The following is a 21,239-nucleotide window of genomic DNA, read 5'->3' as shown; positions in this document are numbered from 1 at the left end:
ACATCCACTCACCAAGCCAAAGTTAAAAACAGTGGTTCTTTTGAGGTGGACTTGCTGTCAAGACTATTTGCAAACAGAAGAACAAGAGTTGAAACTGGGTGAGATTTTTTCCTTTTCTAATGAGAAAGGGCTGCTTTATAAAACATGCGTCAAAGCCAAAGTAGCAAGTTAGTTTTCGGAGTGAAAAGTGTGGCGGAACTGTGCATGTTTTACTGCCATGCTTTTATTTGGTTTGCCGGACGTACTGGATACAGGAAGTGTTACGCCGAGTTTGTGTTGCTGAAGGACCCGGAAGGTTGGTTGAGAGTGAATTTGAATAATTTTTTTTTTTAGACAAAAGTAGCAAATATAGCATCAATTTCAAGTAAATGCCCAGGATAACATAGTGCCACAGCAGGCTGCTTGAAAACAGAAAGTAAAAGACGAATAAGGAAATGAAAGTAGACCTAATTAACAGTATAAATGGCAAACAAGAAAAGAAATGGAAAATGAAATCATGAAGAAAGGGTTTTCTACAAGATTGAGATGGTTAACTACATGAGACCATGGGGTGTTTTGTCTGAGGTTGAGAATAAAGAACGCTACACTGTGGAATCCTCCTTGCCTTGTTTGAAACCAGTCATTTACTAAATATGACCGAACGGAAGTTCTCAGTTCTCAGGTTATTGACAGGTGTGATACTACATCTGATGTTGCTCACAGAGGTCCAAGGAATGCTCAGGTCGTTTTTGTGTATGCTCAGACACTTGAAAAACTAGGGAGAAGAAGCCAAAGAAAAAAACAAATAAATGGCTCATAATATACTGGCGAAGAATGGAAAGATACGACTGCATAGTTAAAATGAAAAGTGTGGACTCACTTTGGCTTTTACAGCACGGACGAGACAACGCTGGATTAGGACTTCGCAGTATGGAAGAAGTGTCTGACGAAAATACGACACACGGGCATCCACGACAGAAATGCACAACCACCTCGTTCGTCACCATGCTCGTGGAAGAAAACGTCTAGTAAGAGAAATGTTCATTTTTCTATTCAAACGCTAAATGTTGTGTTGTTTAACCAAGAGACATGTTTCGTTTACGTTTTATATTATCGTACTGTCATGTACCCCGCCTCCCACCCAAAAGTCAGCTGGTACATACCCCCGATGATGACCGATTAATGATGATTAAGCGGCATAGAAAATAAATGAATGAATGAATCATTATGTTGTTGACCCTTATCCGTTTTTTCTCTGTCTCTTTCCAGTGAATACGTCACTTCAAATATTGATTTTGTTTCTACCTAATAGGGCTGATCTACTTGTAAGACATGAGATGTTGTGTTTTCTTCACGAGTTTAAAATAGCTTTACTGTGTGTCAGACTCCTAAGCTAAAATCTTGTTTACACTTACGTTGCACTAAAAAAAGGCTCATTCTTTTTGCAGCATTGCTGCTTCTGCTCTGGTTCAAATATGCTGTAAAAATTCCACCTGTTTTCTATATCGTTTACCCTCATTAGGGTCACGGGTAAGCTGGAGCCTATTCCAGCTGAATGCAGCAAAATACAAACTACGAAATTATTATTTTTTTGGTCCATCCGTATCGCCGTATCGAGATACTATCGTTATCGTGAGCCACGCATCGCCTATCGTATCGCATTGTGAGGTACCCTGAGATTCCCAGCCCTACTCCCAATACTTCATGCAGCCCAGCCTCACCCACCCCACCTCTTGCGGGCCACAGGTGAGTTTGAGAGCCGTGCTATAGTTGTTTTGGTGTGGTTTCAATAAAGTGACTGTTGATCGAGCACCTCTTCGTCATTCTCTCATCGTCCGGGCAAAAGCTGCAGTATTTTATATCAACACAAAAACATCCGCGAGATGTGTAACCTGGAAGACTTTCAAGGTGTGGAATGGTCAGTTTCCTAGCATGCATTGTCGTAGTTAAAGTTATCATTTTTGAGTGTCTTATGCCTCTTTAAGGTGTTCTTTTGTACAGACAGGTAATAGTTTTAGAATGTGCTGTTTTTAGTCATGTACAGTTCAAATATTGTTACTTTAACGGTGGTTGTGCAATCTGTACTACATATAAACACTGTGGCCACGTACATTGAGTAACGCTGCAGGAATAGATGAAACTGAAAGACTTACTTAATTGCACAGATCATCAAAAACACATTGTTTGAGGTCCGCGAAACAGGCCAACTTAATGCTTTTTTCCAAACAGTTCCGCGTCTTCATAAAATGACGTGGCGGGCCACGTCTGGCCCGTGGGCCTTGAGCCTGACACCTGTGCCTCAAGCAATACACATGCCGACAAACCCGTTGTATTCTATTCAAGACAATGTCCAGATTTTCGTCATTAATATTTCTTTAAAGTGGACTTTATTCTTGAGACGTCACACTCAATCTAATCAAAGAAAGACACACAAGCAGGCATGTGGTCCCAAAGCAGGTCAGAGCAGGAACAGGAACTTTAAAAATGCAGCGAAAAGGATGATGGTACATGTCAACCACAATGACAATCACATGTATTCTGAATAAAACAATCAATTACGGCGTCATTAGCGGATGCAAAGCTAACGATGTTTGTGCGTGTGTGTGCATCTGTGTGTGTGTGCGCGTGTGCCAATGGAGAAAGGCTTCACTGTGATTGATACAAGCTTGACTTTCAATTTGTTCCACTAGTGAACACTCCCCCCCTCCCTTCATGCTGACCACATTCACAGCAGGTTTTGCCTTCCTGTCCCTTTCCTCCAGCAGGCCGCTTCCAGTTGAAGTTAGTCTTTGTTACCATGACAACAAGAGTGCAATCAGTCTTTCGCATACATTCCCATACATGTATATGTTGGCCCGCCAAAATGAAAGTTAGTGTTGCCAACTTAGCAACTTTGTCACTAGAATTAGCAAGCATTCAGATCCTTCTAGATTCTCGTCTTCAAAAAAGCGACAAGCGACACTGTTTACTGGACACTTTTAGAGACGTTAACGTGAAAGCATGTATCCCTCTTCTCAACGAGCACCGGGTGCTGCTGTGCCCTCCCCCCCCCACATAAAAGGCACTGACAGACAACTCCGTCTTGCTTGTAACATAAAACAAATAACACAAAAAAAGCAACCGAAGAAAGTTCATTTGTATTTCTAATACAGCTGTCAAATGATTACAGTTTTTAATCACATTAATCAGTTTTCAAATTAATTAATCCTGATTAATCGCCGTTCGCCACTATGTCTGAAGAATGCCCATTTTTTACTGTATTTTATTGAAAGAAAGATAAAGGACAGGACAGGATTATAATTTATTTTTATGTATTAACAGCTCCAAATTAACTGAAAATTTTAATCAAGCTAAAAGATAGCAAACACGTCTGAAAATCTAGTTTCTTTAACACTACACTAGTTTCTTTAATAGTAGCAACATTTTAACCACACCTTAGCCGTGTTATTATGAGCAATGAGCGGTTGCATTCAAAGACACCACGTAACAAGTTGAATTCACATGTTTTGAGTTCTGGGATTTCCGAGCATACTTAAATGCAGCCAATTGTTCTTCCGCATTAAGAGTTGCAAAGTGAGAGATAAGAATATCCACTTCTTGTTTTTTTTTGTCTTTCTGTTTATTCAGACCACGAAATAAATATTGGTCGAGTGACAATGACTATTTAGACTGTTGTTCACCATTTTATTGTTATTACTATAATTTACCTTTCAAGATGAAATATCTACTCTTGGTCGCTGTACATTTCTCCCCAAAAATGTGACTTATAGTCCAGTGCGACTTATGTTTTTTTCTTCTTCATTGTGCATTTTTGGCTGGTGCAATTTATACTCCGGAGCGATTTATAGACCAGAAAATACTGTCATTAATTAAATAATTAGTTACCACCATGAATGCGCTATTTTTGCCCTAATTTTCTAAACATATTTGTTTTGCTTTTCATGTTTTTTGCCCACTACTTGTTTCCCACAGCATCCATAAAAATTACATGCATGCGTCATGGCCAATTATGAAAATTAGGCAACAATGCCATGTAACCCTCCCCCCACAACCCACTGCCAAAAATAAATTGTAGTCCTGTGGGAAACACTGTGCAGTGGTGCCTAAATGGGAGGCAAACACAAGCAAGATTTAACCTTTGTTAAGCTGAGGTGTTGTTGTTGTGTCCTAGTGTGTGTGTGTGTGTGTGCGTGGGTGTGTGTGTGTGTGGATGTGTGTGTGTCGTTGCGTTAAATGCCACAAGTGTCGCCTTCGTAATTTGGAGCCAGCAGAGTTCAAATGTCACCACTGCGCAACTTGAATAAATTCTAACTTTATTGGGATTCAGAGTGTGACAGCAGAGAAGCGGCCAGATGCCTGCAATAATGTCACACAGACACGTGTGTGCGTGTGTGGGGGGTGTGTGATTCAACCTGGAGGAACAACAAGACACTTGAGTGCAACACTTGTAATCAGAGAGGCTCGTGTCAACAAGGCCATCCCAAAGAGTCACTTGAGCTTAGGCCTGTCACGCTAACAAAGTTTGCTGGACAATAATTGCCCTACAAATTATTGTCGATAATCGATATTATTGACATCCTTTTTTGAGATATTTTTTTCATTAATTATATGGCAAAATAATGAGAGTACATTGTATCAAAAGCATCCATCCATCCATTTTCTATGCCGCTTATTCTCACTAGGATCACGGGGGTATGCTGGAGCCTATCCCAGCTGACTTCAGGCGACAGGCGGGGTACACCCTGGACTGGTCACCAGCCAATGGCAGGGCACATATAGACAAACAACCATTCACACTCACATTCATACCTATGGACAATTTAGAGTCTCCAATTAACCTAACATGCATGTTTTTGGAATGTGGGAGGAAACCGGAGTACCCGGAGAAGACGCACGCACGGGGAGAACATGCAAACTCCACACAGAAATGCCCAACGGGGATTCGTGCGGCCCCAAGATAAGTAATCATACTACGTATTTTATTCCAATCTGATGTTGTCTTCCGTTTGAATGGGTTGTATTTGAGCTTCACTTTTTTTGTCCACTCACAATGGCTATGGTTTAAATCTGCATATTAATTTAATGCCAAATTAGAGGGAAACGTTTAACAATCATGATAAAGCAGTTTTGGAGGGAATCCCCACTGTGCGGGGATTGGAATGCCAATATAAATGAAATCTTCAAGATTAAACACTCTTAATGCACAAAACAATCGTCAAACTTACGTATTTGTTCATATAATGCACACAGAGCAATAAACAACTACTGTATATGCTCTGTGTCCTTTCCACTTTCTCCCCCGTTCTCTTCTGCGCCGTGAGGCATGCAGGCGTAATTGTGAGTGTTGGGCGCTAATTGTTATTCATTTTTATTCACGTACCCCCATTACAATTGGTGTACACCTGGGGGTACGCGTACCCCACTTTGGGAACTTAAGTCACATGGTCCTAAGGAAGTCGCATCATTCAAATCCTCTGCAGGCCATGGAAAGGCTCACTCGGTTATTTTTCAGTATGTTCCATGATATTTCAACTATGACTAGGGGGTGTTCAAATATGAGCACAGTCGTGTCACCTAAATTATTTTTTGGAATGTTATTTGTTTATTCTTAAAATACAATTGTTTGTTGAATCACTCTAATGTGTTGTCAACATGCTATTAGCATAAATGCCATGTGGCTATATTTTACATAGCGGCTTATTCTATACTAAAAACTCACTCCTGTTACTTTCAGTCCTGTTACTTAAATGAGTTGCTTCCGCCTTAGAGAGTTTATACAAAAATGAAAGAAAGTTGCCTGAGATGGGCCGATACACATTGAAGTGTATTTTAAGTTACAACAAGCAACTGGCAGCAATTCAGGGGAATGGCCCCTAAACAGACTTGTGGGGTTCATGTTGCTATCATCACAAAGTTACATCATCAGTGGGGGACTACTTTCAGTGGCATAGGAATGAGCAGAGAACGAGAGTTGATCATCCTCTATGCTTTGCTTTGTTTGTTTGTGTGTGCGCTCCAAAGTGTCGACATTCCTCCTGGCTAAGCAAACCCGCTCTGTGCCTTCGCCAGAATAATCAATAACCATTTCACACTCGCCTCTTCATCGCTCAGGTGACCACACGGGGTCAAAGAGGCGATGAGAGGTAATGAGAGCCTGCATCATCCTGTGATGACGCTGCATCCACACATACACACACACACACACACACACACACACACACAACAGAAGTGAACACCTGTACCGGAAAGTGAACGGACAAAGTGGACAAAATGGAATTTCCAAATGATTCCTCCTGGGATGAATGCAACAATGTGAGCAGCTGTACAATCAAATGTTAGAGCACCTGCTCCACGCAGACACACACACACGTTTATCATCTCATTATCGTCGTCAGCAGTTTGTTTATCACCACATATTAGAAGCTTTACGGTATTTTACGTTACTGAGACCCAGCATGCACCGGACTGGACCGAACAACTGCAAACACTGACTATGTTTCCATGCACCCAATATTTTCTTTTAAGATGTGTTTGCATCCACAAGCAATAAGAATATTTCCGTTTACATATAAATCATGGTGGCCAAGTGGTTAGCATAGGTACTCCGGCTTCCTCCCACATTCCAAAAAAATGCACACAAGGTTAACTGGAGACTCTAAATTGTCCATTGGTGTGAATGGTTGTTTGTCTATGTGACCTGTGATTGGCTGGTAACCAGTCCAAGGTGTATTCTGTCTGTCGCCCAAAGCCAGTCGGGATAGGGTCCAGCTCCCCTGTAACCCTAATGATGGCAAGTGCTATGGAAAATGGATGGAGGGATGTTAATCAGCACAGTCCCAATATTTTTGCTAATGTCATGACGCCCGAGTTAAAGTAATAGTTTTTTTCTGCCATAAAGCTGGACTCAGAAGAAAAGAATGCTTTCCTTTATGTTCAATGTTCTTACCATGCGTCACATGCTAATCTAAAGCATTAGAGGAGGTCATTGGTCTAGGTACGAGTTCCGTTCCTACAACGGCAATGTTGAGGTTTAGTCTAAATGGGAGCTTTTACCTAAATGAACACACAGGTCATTCACACTGTACACAGAACACATGAAGGACATACAGTACAGTATAAAATACAGTCATAAAAAGATGAAATACAGGAATTAAATGAAACAAATCAAAAAAGAGAACAATTCCTTACTTTTATTCCTGTGGTTATCTTGCAGACTAGAAGGGTTGTTGCAAGGGAGGGAGAGACAGGCTTATTGCGAGGAGGAAGTATCAATAATAAGACCACTGCACTGTCTAGTTGTCACTGTCCATTTCATACGAGCAGACCCTTTCACGTGTTCAGAGATACCAAGTTTATCTTCATGATGGTAGCGGTAGTTGCAACCAATGTTGATTTCTCCACTTTCTGAACGTTTTACCGTGTCTAATTTCACTTCTTTTTCACTTTCACTTTCCTTTTCTTAGCCTCACGTTACATTTACACAATGAAGGAAAACTTAAAAGAACAAGAGTGACATTGCCCTTCTTCTATGTATTCTTCTGCCAAGTGCGTGTAACACGTTCTCCTTTTCTTTTTATACAGTATTCATAGTTTATGGAACAGCGTACATAACCACAAAACATCGCATCGCAAACAATTATATGGACAAAAGCGTCTTACAGATACCGGTATAAAAATATTAGTGTTGATGGAGGCACTCCACAATTTTGAAATATTTATGGATATCCATCAGTACATTGGTTTCCCTTTAACGCCACAATTTTTGTGTGCGATGAACCTGCGCACATCCTGTTTGACCCTCAGCCCACACCATAGTTTGAGAAAACGCAGCAGTGTTGCAGTTAATGTTGAGCCACTAGCAGGAGCAGATATTGAGCAGAAATGGACAAAGAAAAGGCTATTTTGAATAAGTTTAGCTTCAAAAGCCCTGGCAGATGGCTCTCTCGACAAGACCAAAGTTATTCTTATCTGCTGTCGCTGTGAGTTGAATTGTCACCGAAGTACTTCAAGTCTCAAATGCCGCTTGCTGGACTCTGAAACTGAAAAACTGAAAATTCTAGAGGATGTGCTGGAGCATCGCAGGTACAGTGGTACCTTGACACACGAGTGTCCCAACTGAGTGTTTTTTTAGATATGAGCCGTCTCTCGGCTGTCAGCTAAAATTTGGGTTGGCGCAGTCCAAGACACGTATTTGGAGGGCTTGCGTCATAAGGGCGGAAGTGACCGAGCACACACAAGCACACGAGTACTCAATGAGATGGCAGTAAAGGCTCACCAGGGTATTTATTAGCAATTTATTACTATTTATTATTTTACTTCATTTATTTATTTGTTAGCAATTTATTAGTGTTTGTTCTTGAACCCTTATAGATAAAAACCTATTTCTAGCCGTGATTAATTGTGATTAATTACAAGTTAACTGTAGACAAAATGTGATTAATCACAATTACATAGTTGAATTGATTGACAGCCCCATATGATATGGTATGATGTGATGTGATGTGATATGATATGATATATGATATGGTATGATATGATATGATATGATATGATATGATATGATATGATATGATATGATATGATATGATGTGATATGATATGATATGATATATGATATGGTATGATATGATATGATATGATATGATATGATATGATATGATATGATATGACATGATATGATATGATATGATATGATATGATATGATGTGATGTGATATGATATATGATATGGTATGATATGATATATGATATATGATATGATATGATATGATATGATATGATATGATGTGATGTGATATGATATATGATATGGTATGATATGATATGATATGATATGATGTGATGTGATATGATATATGATATGGTATGATATGATATGATGTGATATGATGTGATGTGATATGATATATGATATGGTATGATATGATATATGATATATGATATGATATGATATGATATGATATGATATGATATGATATGATATGATATTATATGATATGATATGATATGATATGATATGATATGATGTGATGTGATATGATATATGATATGGTATGATATGATATGATATGATGTGATGTGATATGATATATGATATGGTATGATATGATATGATGTGATATGATGTGATGTGATATGATATGATATGATATGATATGATATGATATGATATGATATGATATGATATGATATGATATGATGTGATATGATATGATATGATATGATATGATGTGATATGATATGATATATGATATGGTATGATATGATATGATATATGATAAAAAAGACCAGAAATGAACTGTGATAAACAGAAATATGAAATGTAAAATTCAGAATATAGACTCAGTACATATAGCGTGTGTGTGCATGTGTGTGTGCGTGTGTGTGTGCATGTGTGTGTGCATGTGTGCGTGGGTGCGTGTGTGTGTTTACGGCGTCCAAGGTGTGGCATAATTGAAGTGTGTTTTCAAGGACAGGTAGGTATTAGCAGCAAGGCGCGAGGTTGCACAGTCAGCAGCTCTGACCTGATTACACACTTTGTCTACCGGGAGGAGACACCAGGAGGCTGAGCAAGGAAGAGGAGCATGAGGACACAGGAGAAGGAGACAAGGAAGAATGGACACAAGAGACAGGAGAAATGAGAAGAGACAGAAGCCACACAGAGATTACCAGGCAACATGACCAGGCGCAAAGCTGTGGACGTGAAGAAGGTTGTGGATGTGTTTCCACGTGAGTCCGTGCAGGGAATGTACACGTATTGTTGTCTGGTGACAAACTGTTGCCACGGTTACGGCCACAGAGGCTTGGTATGCATTGTGCTGCCAAGAACAAGTCAGTATAGTGTCTATCTTCCGCCTCTGATGACAGTCTTTATGTGCTCGTCTGTACAAAAACAATCTGCTCTAATCGCAGAGGGACAACAACAGCAACAACAAACAAAGTGATTTTTGTTTTATTTCTACGTGTTGAGCTTCACAACACCAAGAAAGCAGCCAACCAGGGCATCATCGCGAGGTTTTTATTTAACACTCGACACAACTTCCTGCCATGAAAACACCTCATACCACACCTCTGCCAAAAGGGGGCGGGGCCTTTGACTGCGTCCAAATGTGTCTTTTGACTGCGGTGTACACGTTCATTCATTCATTCATCACCACAAGCTGCCATCAACACATGCTTTGCCAAATTTTGATAAAATATCAAAATAAAAGACAATTTGCAAAGACAAACATGCTATGTGCACACTCCACACGTCCGCCGCCTCCAGTGACACAAAACAAACACTCCGCCAGGCTCTGAGAGGGACTCATCCAGCCAGCAGGTGCGTTTGATTCACTCCCATCCCTCTTTCTCTCTCGGACTGTCAAATTCCCGCCTGAGCTGACAGGAATTTCTGTCACAGAATGAAAGTCCACAGGAGGTGGAGAACGCTTGACTCTTTGACACAAAGTCATGACAGATTAGCGGAGTACAACGTTCGACATCGCTTGATGGAGAATGAAATCCGGTAGTGTGTCGAGTACAGTAGATCACCGCTATTTGCAGGGGTTACGTTCAAAACGCGAGTAACTGAGACACCCATTTTGACACTGGATTATGCTGCTGCATCGAGGCGCCATTGTACGATACGGCTCGCTCTTCCCCGTCCAAACACTTCTCTGGCTTGACGTTGACGTTCTCCATCAATTATGGCTCACCATTTGCAAAACAAAGTGACCGTTGTAATTATTTGATGACATTCCGCTACAATAACGCTCCCCTTCTCTCTTTAATTGTCATTGTTCGCTCGCGACAATATAGAAGCCAATAAGCTAAATGCACAATCTAGGTTTAAGTCGTAAATATACCGCTCACGCTTATTAAACACATTTTAAAGTGTGAAATGTATTGATACCACTCATGAATGATAATGGAGTATGATCGATAGCACAGATGGAATCAGAGTCATGGTCTAACCCAGCGGTGTCAAACTGGTGCCATGGAGGGCCGAGACCGCAGGTCACTAAAGCAGGTGATTTTAACGATCAACACCTCCTTCAATTTGAGAGAAGAAGCTCGTCAATTAAATCACCTGCTGGAGAAACTGGTTGGAGAGAAAACCTGCAGTGTCTTGGCCCTCCATTGACACACGGTCTAACCTTTAGCCTTTTTCCCACAAACTAAAACATTTGTTGTGATCAAAAATCTACAAATTTGCAGGGACATGACTGCGGAATCACAAATATTCGTGGATCCACTGTATGTTAAACTTATTTGATGGATTTTAAAAGCTTCAAATGTATATTTAAATGTGTGCAATGCTGTCATCTAGCCACCTAGCATGGTGATGTGAAGATAAAGATGTGAACATCGTCCAGTAAGCCGGAACTCTCCAGAAGGCTTGACTGATTTTGGAGGTGCCTCTGAAGGCGTCTCCTCCATATGTTGTGCAGACGGACTCCTCTGAAGGATGCAGCCCCGTAAATTGCTGCAACCGCTACTAAACGGTGTTTGTCCAGCACTTGATGTCACAGCCTCTTTCAGTCGTCAATGCCATCATCTTGCTGATAGTGGAATCTTGGCTATGAAGCCTGTCCTCCTCCTCCACCCCCACTCACTTCCTCGCTCTCTACCTGGAAATTAATTTGGTCTTCTCCAGATGCCTATCGGGGCTCAAATGCCTCCAGAAATGGATCCGCACGCTGCAGCAGCTCAGCCAAAACTGGCTGGGGGGGTGGAGAAAGGGGAGGCGGAGGAGGCGAGCAGCAGATGGCGCGTCGGATTGGAGGCCGTCGGTGAGAGGAGCGTTGGAGGGCGAGGATGACGGATGAACGACGGCAGAAATTAAAAGATGAATTACAGACAAATGTGTACACTTTCTGGCTGAGACAAAGCGTCACTCGGAGGATTGATTCGCTTCCTGGTGGGCAGCGTTTGCCTTCATTTCTCACACAACGCGCAGACAAACAATCCATCAACATGCAGACGCCATCACGCCACCGGGAGTCTGCGTGAGGCATTCAGGGACACGGCTGACGTGGAATCGTCGGACACTCTTTGATGTTTTTACAACAACTATCCATAAAAAATAGATCAGTGTTCCTCCTACGCTTACAACTTGGCATCGCCACAAACACAGTGGAGCCAACTCTGATTGCGATCGCTCCTCTGCAGTAATATATTTCGGGTGTTCACATGCACAGCGTGTGAGGATGTGTCTGTGGATTGGGGGAGATTGGACTGCTGAAGCTGCCACAAATACAATTACGCACGCAGTGTAGCCAAGTCTGATTGTGATCACTCCTCTACAATAATGTATTTGGGGTGTTCACATGCACAGTTTGTGTGTGCGTGTGGATCACGGGGTATTGGGATGACAAAACCGACACAAACACACGCACGTGCACAGCGTACAGCGACTGTATTACTATCATTTCCCATATTTTCACAACAGAAAGCAATAGAAAGACTCCAAACTAATCTACAAGGTCAAAATGAAGACATATCATTTCATGAATGCAGTCGCTCCTCCACATGCAAGACAGCAGATAGATTGTAAATGTGACCATGAGGAGCCCACTCACGTCAAAAAGAAACCGGTCAACAATCCTTCTTCACCTTCCGGAAGACATTTTTAATGATTAGTCAAGCTGAACATAATTCAAAATGTGCTCGTCAGCTTTTTAGACACACATTTTTTAAAAAGTGCACTTCACACACGTGCGTGCTGGACTCCAATGCTTTTAGCCTCACACACACACACACATGCACACGCACCTGCAAGCAGTTTGAAGATAAGATGATGCAATCTGCCAAGATCTGAGCCACTGTTGCTGCTGCCAGGAAAAGCTTTAGTGGACTAACAGCAAAACAAGCACACAAACACTAAATAGTTTGCTGGACAACACGCACAGCTTACACGTTTCTTCTTCTGACACACAATTTTAGCTGTGACTCTTCCAGGTGACAGCCTTAAAGGACAACTGGGTGACATTATGTTCTAAATATTATCATGTTCCCATACATTCATTTATTTGTGGTGGCTAGCCACGAATACATTTGTACCACCACAAATAGAACAGGCGCTACCTGTTCGAGCTCGCTTATAAACACTGGGACTGTCTGTGAACGCAGCAGTTTGGCGTACAGTCGATGGCATCGTGACTCTGCCTCTTAACACCCCTCATTCGCACCTGGCCTACCAGAGAATAAAACAACGTAGCAGGAGGATCACTGTTGCCATCTTATATTTAGAGCGTATTCAGACCCCTGTAGATTCTGTTTAGAGCAACTAGCGACAAATCATGATTTTTCCTTTGGAGACTCTTACATGAAAGCATCTATCACTCTTCTCTACGAGCAGCGGGTGCTACTGTGAGTCCCTCCACCATCTAAAAGGAGTCACGGGCAGTCTTGTTTGTGACGTGAGAAAAAACACGAAAAGAAGCAACAGACGACAGTTCATTTGTATTTGTAAACACATTTGTCTTGCTTTTCATGGTTTTTGCTCACTTTCTGCCACAGCAGCCATAAAAATGCCATGCACATGCGGCATGGCCAAACATGTAAATAAGACAATGACGTTGTCTAGCGTATTTTAAGTGACATTTATGTGATTTAACATAATGTACTGCAACAATAACAACCCGTATCAATATTGTTAATTAATTATCAGTCTACAATTAGACATATCTGTTATATTTTTAGTCATTCAAACACAATAACACTACATTACAAACACAGCTAACTAATTATGACAAAGAAAGGCACATTTTAATAAAACAAAATACTAGCTTTTATATATCTTGCTATTGTTGGTGTGTCTTCATTGTGTGTCTGACTTGTTCAAAGTTGATGTTTTGAACATTTTCACTTTTTACTGACTGTGAACATGACTGCACATGCAATATTTACATTTCTTACATACTGTCGAACATACTTTTATATATTTCTTTGCAGGCGATGCACACATGGTCCTGGCTAAATATTGTAATATGACAGTTAGAACCTTCATGCTTTGAAACTGTAAGAGCATGAAGTCAAACTGAGCCTGTGAGCTTTGTGCAGCACTTCTTCTGACACTTCACTTTCACCTCTGACCCCCGCTGCCCACTCTGTGCTCTTTACCATCTTGCATATGTTAACGGCTGTTAATCTCACGCTGCATTCTGACCCGACATCTCTGACTCGGGTCACAGTCAGCGCCTAGAACTGATCTTCATCCTTGTTTTTTGTCCTGCACTGAGGCAGCATCGCAGCAACACCACCTAGCTAAGCTAACGCCTCAGTAAGTGTGTACTCCGTGTACTTAGTTACTAAGTGTGGGAATTTTGACAGTGTAGTGTTGTTCCAAAGTCCATTACTGTCAGATACAATACATTTTTTCTGTACAGATGCTCAATAGGGTTTAGGTCCATCACCTTTACCCTCAACTTCTTTAGCAAGGCAGTGGTCGTCTTTGAGGTGTGTTTGGGGTCAAACAATGCAGCCCACACTGGTGTATAAATGTTAGATGGTGGTCAGAGAGACCATCAGACCACCCCAGGGCAGCTTTGGCTACAGATGTAGATTAGCACCACCAGTGTGTGACGGAGGGGTCAATGAATAATGGCTTCCCATCACTGTGAAGCGCTTTGGGTATCTTGAAAAACGCTGTGTAAAATCCAATCCATTATTATTATATATAATTATTGTTATTATACCAGGACACTCCCTCCCCCATGCTTGACTGTACACAAGACACACTTGTCTTTGTACTCTTCACCTGGTTGCTGCCACACACACTTGACACCATCTGAAGCAAATAAATCTATTTTGGTCTCATGAGACCACAGGACATGGTTCCACTAATCCATGTCCTTAGTGCGATTATCTTCAGCAAACTGCGGGCGTTCTTGTGCATCATCGTTAGAAGATCTCAGTTTCAGGCTGTTGGCAATCTTCTTATAGCCTAGAACATCTTTTTGAAAGGCAAGTATTCTTTTGTTCAACTTCCAGTGACCAGTATGAGAACGTGTGGGAGCGATAACACCAAATTGAACTCGCCTCTTGCCCATTCACACCTAACACCTTGTAACACTAACAAGTCACATGACCCCAGGGAGAAATTTTGACAAATTTAACATAGGGATGTACTCACTTGTTGCCAGCGGTTTAGACGTTAATGTTTGTGTGTTGAGTTATTGTGAAGGAACTGCAAATGTACACTGTATCCGAGCTGTACACTGACTACTTTACATTGTACTAAAAGATACAATTAAATATTTGCGGAAATCTAAGGGGTATACTCTCTTTTGTGACATATCGTAGCTTGTTGTCTGTCATCACGGGCAATGTGCACACCTAAAGAACATCCCAGCATTCCCCTGGACGGCCGCCATCTTTGCGGGACCGGCGCTCCTCAGCATGAAGCGTCATCTGCAGCGGAGCAGGTGTCGCCTTGTTAAAGTGGAGGCCATAAAAGCGGCGGGCCGGCGAGGGAGGCGTCCTCAGCCAGCCGGAACAAAATGATCCACGGCGCCGCGGTAACGACAGATGTCGGTGTCGAGGTTACACCGCGGAAAAATAAAAACGTCTGCGTGTCACAACGCCGCATGCACCTGACTAACTCCATCACCTGCTTCACGTTTAACTCCTTCACCACCGCACGTGCACAAAACACAACGTGCTGCTACACACGTCACCTTTGAATAAAACATTCATACAATGCAAAGTACCAACGCATGATCTTTGACAACCACAACGTATGCCACCAGCTGACCATCACAATATATCACTGTGTTTATTTTCCAGACATGTATCACCAAATCTACCATACGTAATTAACAGCTTCTGTGCCAAATGAACTATTTTGATTTCCTGTTATTTCTTAACTAGGGCTGCACAACAAATGATATCATGATTAAACCTTATAATGGGCTATACAATTGATTCCTGCACATTCACAACACAAATTCGCTGATTTTTGGTCCAAAAGATGTTTTTGAAAATAGGTCAGGTTGTCAAAGTGACATCACTTCCTCCTTCTTCTCCAGGCTCCGACATAATTGTTTTTCAGTGGTGAAATGAGGTGGCGAATGTAATTAAAATTAAATACGGTGTCATGATCTAAAATCTGTTTTTATGCATTGGGATTCTAGTGCTTGAGTTGCTGGGATGGAAAACAACGATCAGCCACACCCTGAAGTGGACACTGATTGGCTGTCATTGTGTTTGTGATTGTTCAGCATCAGCTTCCATTGTAGTTGGGGGGCAAGGTGAGTAGCGGAGAGGAGACGTGAAAATGGAAGCGCATGTAAGAGTTGTCAGTCCAATGAATTTACATTTCAAAAATGCAACGACTGCACCGTTGATAAAGGTAAAGTGATATGCCTTCTTTGTAAGGAGTTTGCTTCCCACCGAAGCAGCGGTACCATACCGTATCAACGCAAAGCGTTTCATGTTCTAATTGAATGTAAATGTCTCGGACTGCAATTCAAGTCTGTTAAAAACAAATGTCTTTATAAAACACTTTTTGTTATACGGTATATCAGCATTTTCATCTGCCACAACAATGTCACAAATTTAAATGAAAATTCCTCAAAGTGAGAGCTTTTCACTGATATTTTCAGGTTAGATTGAAAGAGAAATTATTTCGATCAATTAATTAAAGATCATAATGAATTAATCTCTCAATTGTTTTAATCTCTTGACAGCAGTAGTGTAAAGACAGTAATAGATTTGGGCCAGCAATACACTGTCAAAATGCACACACTCAGGAAATAAGTGCACAGTGTAGGCAGTATACGTATTGAAGGGTACTGACGGAATTATTGCATTTGAGGCACCACCAGAGTGAAAGGGGCTGTTATCCTCAAACACCGTATTCTGTAACATGTAGGACAGTCTCATGAATAGGACAAAAAACAATTTAGATCATCAGGTGGACAAGCATTCAAAACATGTGAGCGACGAGTAAGAACGATCGTTTATGTTTTTAAAAATAGCCCAATAAGCTGTCATACTTCTCATTTATAAGCCTCACCCTGCCACTACAATTAAGCTAACAGTCAACAGGTGCATCGTGTAGCCTAAATAAGAACCACTGTATATAAGAACAATAGCGTACATAGATCATGTCTAAAAAGTAAATAATATATATAAAATAAATCATCTATACAAGATGAACTATGTATATAGGACAAATAATGTATACAATAAATAATGCATGAATGATAAATTATGTACAGTATATCAGAAAAACCATGTATAAAAATGATGTATATAAGATCACGTACAGGAGAAATAATGGATATGAGATCAATAGTGTATATAAAATAATACAGCCTACATCGTTTTTCTTATATACATAATTTGTTGTACATATTTGTTATATACAGTATATATAGTATTATATACATGATTTATATATGATTTATCTTATAAACAATATTGATGTTATATACATTGCTTCTTGTACACATGATTTATCTTGTATATGATTTGATTTACATAGATGATTTACCTGTATCAAATAAATAATGTAGGCTTATATAAAAAAAATATGTATACAAAATAAAATAAATAATATAATGTAAAATGAATAATGTCGCCTATATATGATAAATAATGTACATAAAATAAATAATATGTACAATAAATCAGGAGATAAATGTATAGAAGATAAACATAACAGTCACAGTGAGGTCACGTGACCTCTGCTCAGGCGCATTCACGTGCATGCCTCTACTAAAAACTTCTCACACACATCCACACGCACGCACCCGCCACTGTTGCTCATCTCAGACTGCACGTGCACGCATGCACGCCAAGGTGCAAAAGCGCGCGCGCGCGCACACACACACACAAAACCACAGTCAAAACACTGACACACGCACGCGCGCGTCTCCCGATCAAAAGGCGCCGTGGTCATGACACGCGCCGCGCGTTACCGTTCTCTGCGCGCGTGCTCCTGCTGGATGCTGGGCTTGGTGGGCGCCATCTTCCCCTGCAGTTGTTCGATTCCTCACTTCGTGTCCCTTCCCGCGCCGTGGCGGTGACAGCAATGCGTCATGTCGTTAAGACAAAGCCATGTCCGTGCGTGCGAGCGTGCGTGTGCGAGCCTCTTCCTCTCAGCAGCCCACAGACGTCAGGCGGTCAACGAGCTGCAGCAGCGGCGGCATGCCGGACGCGATGAGGGGGACCCCGGCCACGGAGCCTCTCACGTTCCCCCTGCGTGTTGTCGCCGTGTCTCCCTGTATCACCCCCGCCCCCCGTCAAATCACACCGATGTCAAGACGTAGCGTAAGCGACTGACATTCACGCCAGCAGCGCCGCGGAGCCTTCAACACTACACGCCGGCGCCGGAGCGTCTTTGGGCGGCCAGACGAGGAGCAATTTGTCCCCCTTCCTCCGGCGGCTGGCACATCCCGCGTCTTTTCTCTCCAGCCTGGCGCAAAAACACGCCGATCTCCGTGCGTGTGCGCGCATCCGCCAGCGTGTGTGCGTGTGTATGTGTGTGTGTGCTTTTATTTAATTCTCCCCCCGGTCGCGTCTTACAGGTTGCATCCAATTTCAGCCTGTCGAGCAAGTGCGGGGGAGGGGGGCAGATTGGGACGAGTGCATTGTAAACATAGTTCTGCGCGCACGCACACACGCACGAATGTCAAACTTTTATGATGGATTATTTGTAGCATATTTCAAGACAATGCATATGAAAATAAAAGGTCCAATAAGCAAAGGCAATGTGACATTGATACAATTATTACAAAGGAAATGATTACTAATATTAGATGTCATCTAATCAGTCTAATCAATGATTATGTCTATGTTAACAGTGTTTTAAAAGTATAATTCATTGTAATGTGGTCGCGTGGCGGTGTGATGAACCCTGAGGATCCTCCCTGCACGCCAATGACCTGTCAAGGTCAAAGGCATGCTGGGTATTCACAAACACCAAGGGAGCGGGCGGGGCTGTGGCGGGAAATAAAGGCTGGCGAGGCGACGCAAGAGCGGGCCGTGATCGGCAGTCTTTAAAAACACAAAATAAAACAATACTGGTCACATGACACACCTGGTAAAGGTCACAGCTTTGACCCTGTGATGTCGTTTAACCATCAACGATCCTTAAAGAATGGAAGCATCATAGTCTCTGGACTGCTGGTCTGGTTTAGAGCGGTCCAGCAGTGGCATCCTGTACACACTTTCCTCCAGCTGTTTGTTGGGGGGGTCATATGGGAGCGGGCGGCCAAGTCATCAAAACGTTGAAGCTGGCTGTCAAAACCCAGGTCGGGGGCCTCTGAGAGCCCCCGCGGGAGGTTCTGACAGGTCGTAAGCCGCCAGATGACGACATAGTTAAATTCCAGCAGGTTTTATGTCACAGCAAATGATCCCGGGACAAATCCTCCCGCCTGGCGGTCTCAGTGCGGCCATATTTAAATAAGAATGGAAGACTCATGGTGGGGCCTCGCTCTGATTTATGTCCCCCAAAGCTCTGAGACTTCATTGCTGTTCAGGTAATACCTGACTGTGCATGTGTGTGTGTGTGCCACCCCACAGCTTGTGATGATTAGAAAAAACAACCCCACTGAGCGGACGAGGAAGCAATCATTTAGACTGAGTGTAAGAGTGAAAGGAAGGAGGGAAGGAAGGAAGAATGAAGGAATGAGGGCTGATCTTGGCCGCTGTGGCGTAACGTCCTACTGGAAATCGACTGCCAAATTTCCCAAATTTCCACAAAGTGACCTCAACGCCTGTTCCCACTGATGTAGCAAAGTTAAATCTGCTTTTTTTCCACCAAATTATTTCAGCGCTGTCATCAGAAATAAAAGAACTTTTCATTTTGGTTTGTTTCATTTTGTTTATTTATCTTCTATTTGTTTGCCATTCGTTTGTCTTAATTCGTCTTCAACACCGCTTTCTCGCTGCTTCCTGTCTACGCCATGACGCCCAATGTTTGATATGCGTGGAGGGACGGATTTGGATTCATTTTAGGACATTTGGATCAATTAGCCAAGAAGAAATAAACCCTAAATGTGCCTTTAGAGGAGCACCGCAATGTTGGTTATTGACAGTACTAAATGATTTCAATGAATAAAATAATAGAAGATGTTTTAAAAAGTCTTTTATAGTTTAAGACGTCAACTTTGGCTAAATGTGTTTCTTCCTCCTCTTCCACTGCAGCTACAGGTCGTTTACCTTTGCTGGTAGCCCGGAAGTCCCTGCAGGCTCTGCGGGGTACCGTTGGTCGCTCCCGGGACCGGCATCCGACCCACCGGGGCTCCGGACACCATTCCTCCACCGCCTCCTCCTCCTCCACCGCCCCCGCCTCCTCCGGCAGCAGTCACCTGTACGCTAAAGTCCGGGAAGATCCTGATCATGGTCCCGCTAAGATGAGCTCCAGTTCTTCGTCGACGACTGCAATAAACACAGCAGGTACTCTAGAACCTTCTTCTTTTCGTCTTCTTTAACCTTCTGTTGGAACTCTCGAGCAAGTCCGGACCATGGTCCCGGTCCAAAAAGAAGAAAAAAAGCAAAGACGAAAGGGACTAAGTGGAGTGAATGTGTCACAAATGATCACAAATATTTCTCCTTTTGTCACTTCTTCCTCTGGGTTCCGATGTTGCGCGCACTGGTCCGGATCATGGTCCCGGTGTCTTCTGTCTTCTCGATCTAAGAGGACATCATCCAGGACACCTTCTCCGCTTTTCTGGCCGAGAGATGCGTCCTGTGTCCGGCCATCCTCCGTGGAGTGTGTGCTGAAGTGATGCTGATGAGATGCTCGTCAAGTGTGTCTGCGCGCGCGCGCGCGTGTGTGTGTGCGCAGAGTGTGGAGGAATGTCGGAGAGCGCCTCTGTGCGCGCACGCGTGCGTGTTTGCGTGTGCGCTGAGAGAGAGAGTGATGACGTTGTTTGTTCACGTTTTTTGTGCAGTCTGGAAGAAAACGGTGGAGCCGTTAATTAAAAAAAAAAAGCTTTATTCCACCATAAACAAGTAAATGTATACAAAGTCACGTGATGACTACTGGCTACACACTGCAGCTTATTTTTTCGTTCATATGTGATTTGTATCTGATTTTGTCAGTGTGAACAGTACAATTCCCATTTTTGAAAGTCTTACCTTCTTCCTTCCCCCCGTCCACACGGAAATGTTCCTGGGATTTTGATTTTATTTGATTGAATTTGCATCCCCACTGTGATTAGTAAATATTAGTAAATAGTTGCATCCAGACAGAACAGATCGCTGGGTGAAAATGATGTAATACATAAGGCACACCTACCTGTGGCGCTGTAAACAGAACCACG

The 21,239-nt window shown here is 42.3% G+C and overlaps 1 protein-coding gene across 3 annotated transcripts in view; it reads right to left on the bottom strand.

The window, feature by feature from the left end:
* The window catches only part of LOC129193059 (neuronal PAS domain-containing protein 3), a 179,858-nt gene extending 159,090 nt beyond the window's left edge, over positions 1-20,768 (bottom strand). The window contains exon 1 of one of the 3 annotated variants that reach the window (XM_054797664.1): positions 20,134-20,768. In XM_054797664.1, coding sequence (XP_054653639.1) covers positions 20,134-20,315 — 182 coding nt within the window. In that variant the 5' untranslated portion in view covers positions 20,316-20,768. Of the gene's footprint in view, positions 1-17,888; positions 18,509-20,133 lie in introns of those variants that run through there. The other 2 variants (XM_054797665.1, XM_054797666.1) reach the window with 2 other exon arrangements.
* Between the last annotated feature and the right edge of the window lie 471 nt (positions 20,769-21,239).

The sequence above is a fragment of the Dunckerocampus dactyliophorus genome, chromosome 13 (genome assembly GCF_027744805.1).
Source record: "Dunckerocampus dactyliophorus isolate RoL2022-P2 chromosome 13, RoL_Ddac_1.1, whole genome shotgun sequence".
Lineage (NCBI taxonomy): Eukaryota > Metazoa > Chordata > Actinopteri > Syngnathiformes > Syngnathidae > Dunckerocampus > Dunckerocampus dactyliophorus.
Note: the sequence above shows the minus strand (reverse complement) of the source record. Positions and strands in the feature narration are given on the sequence as shown.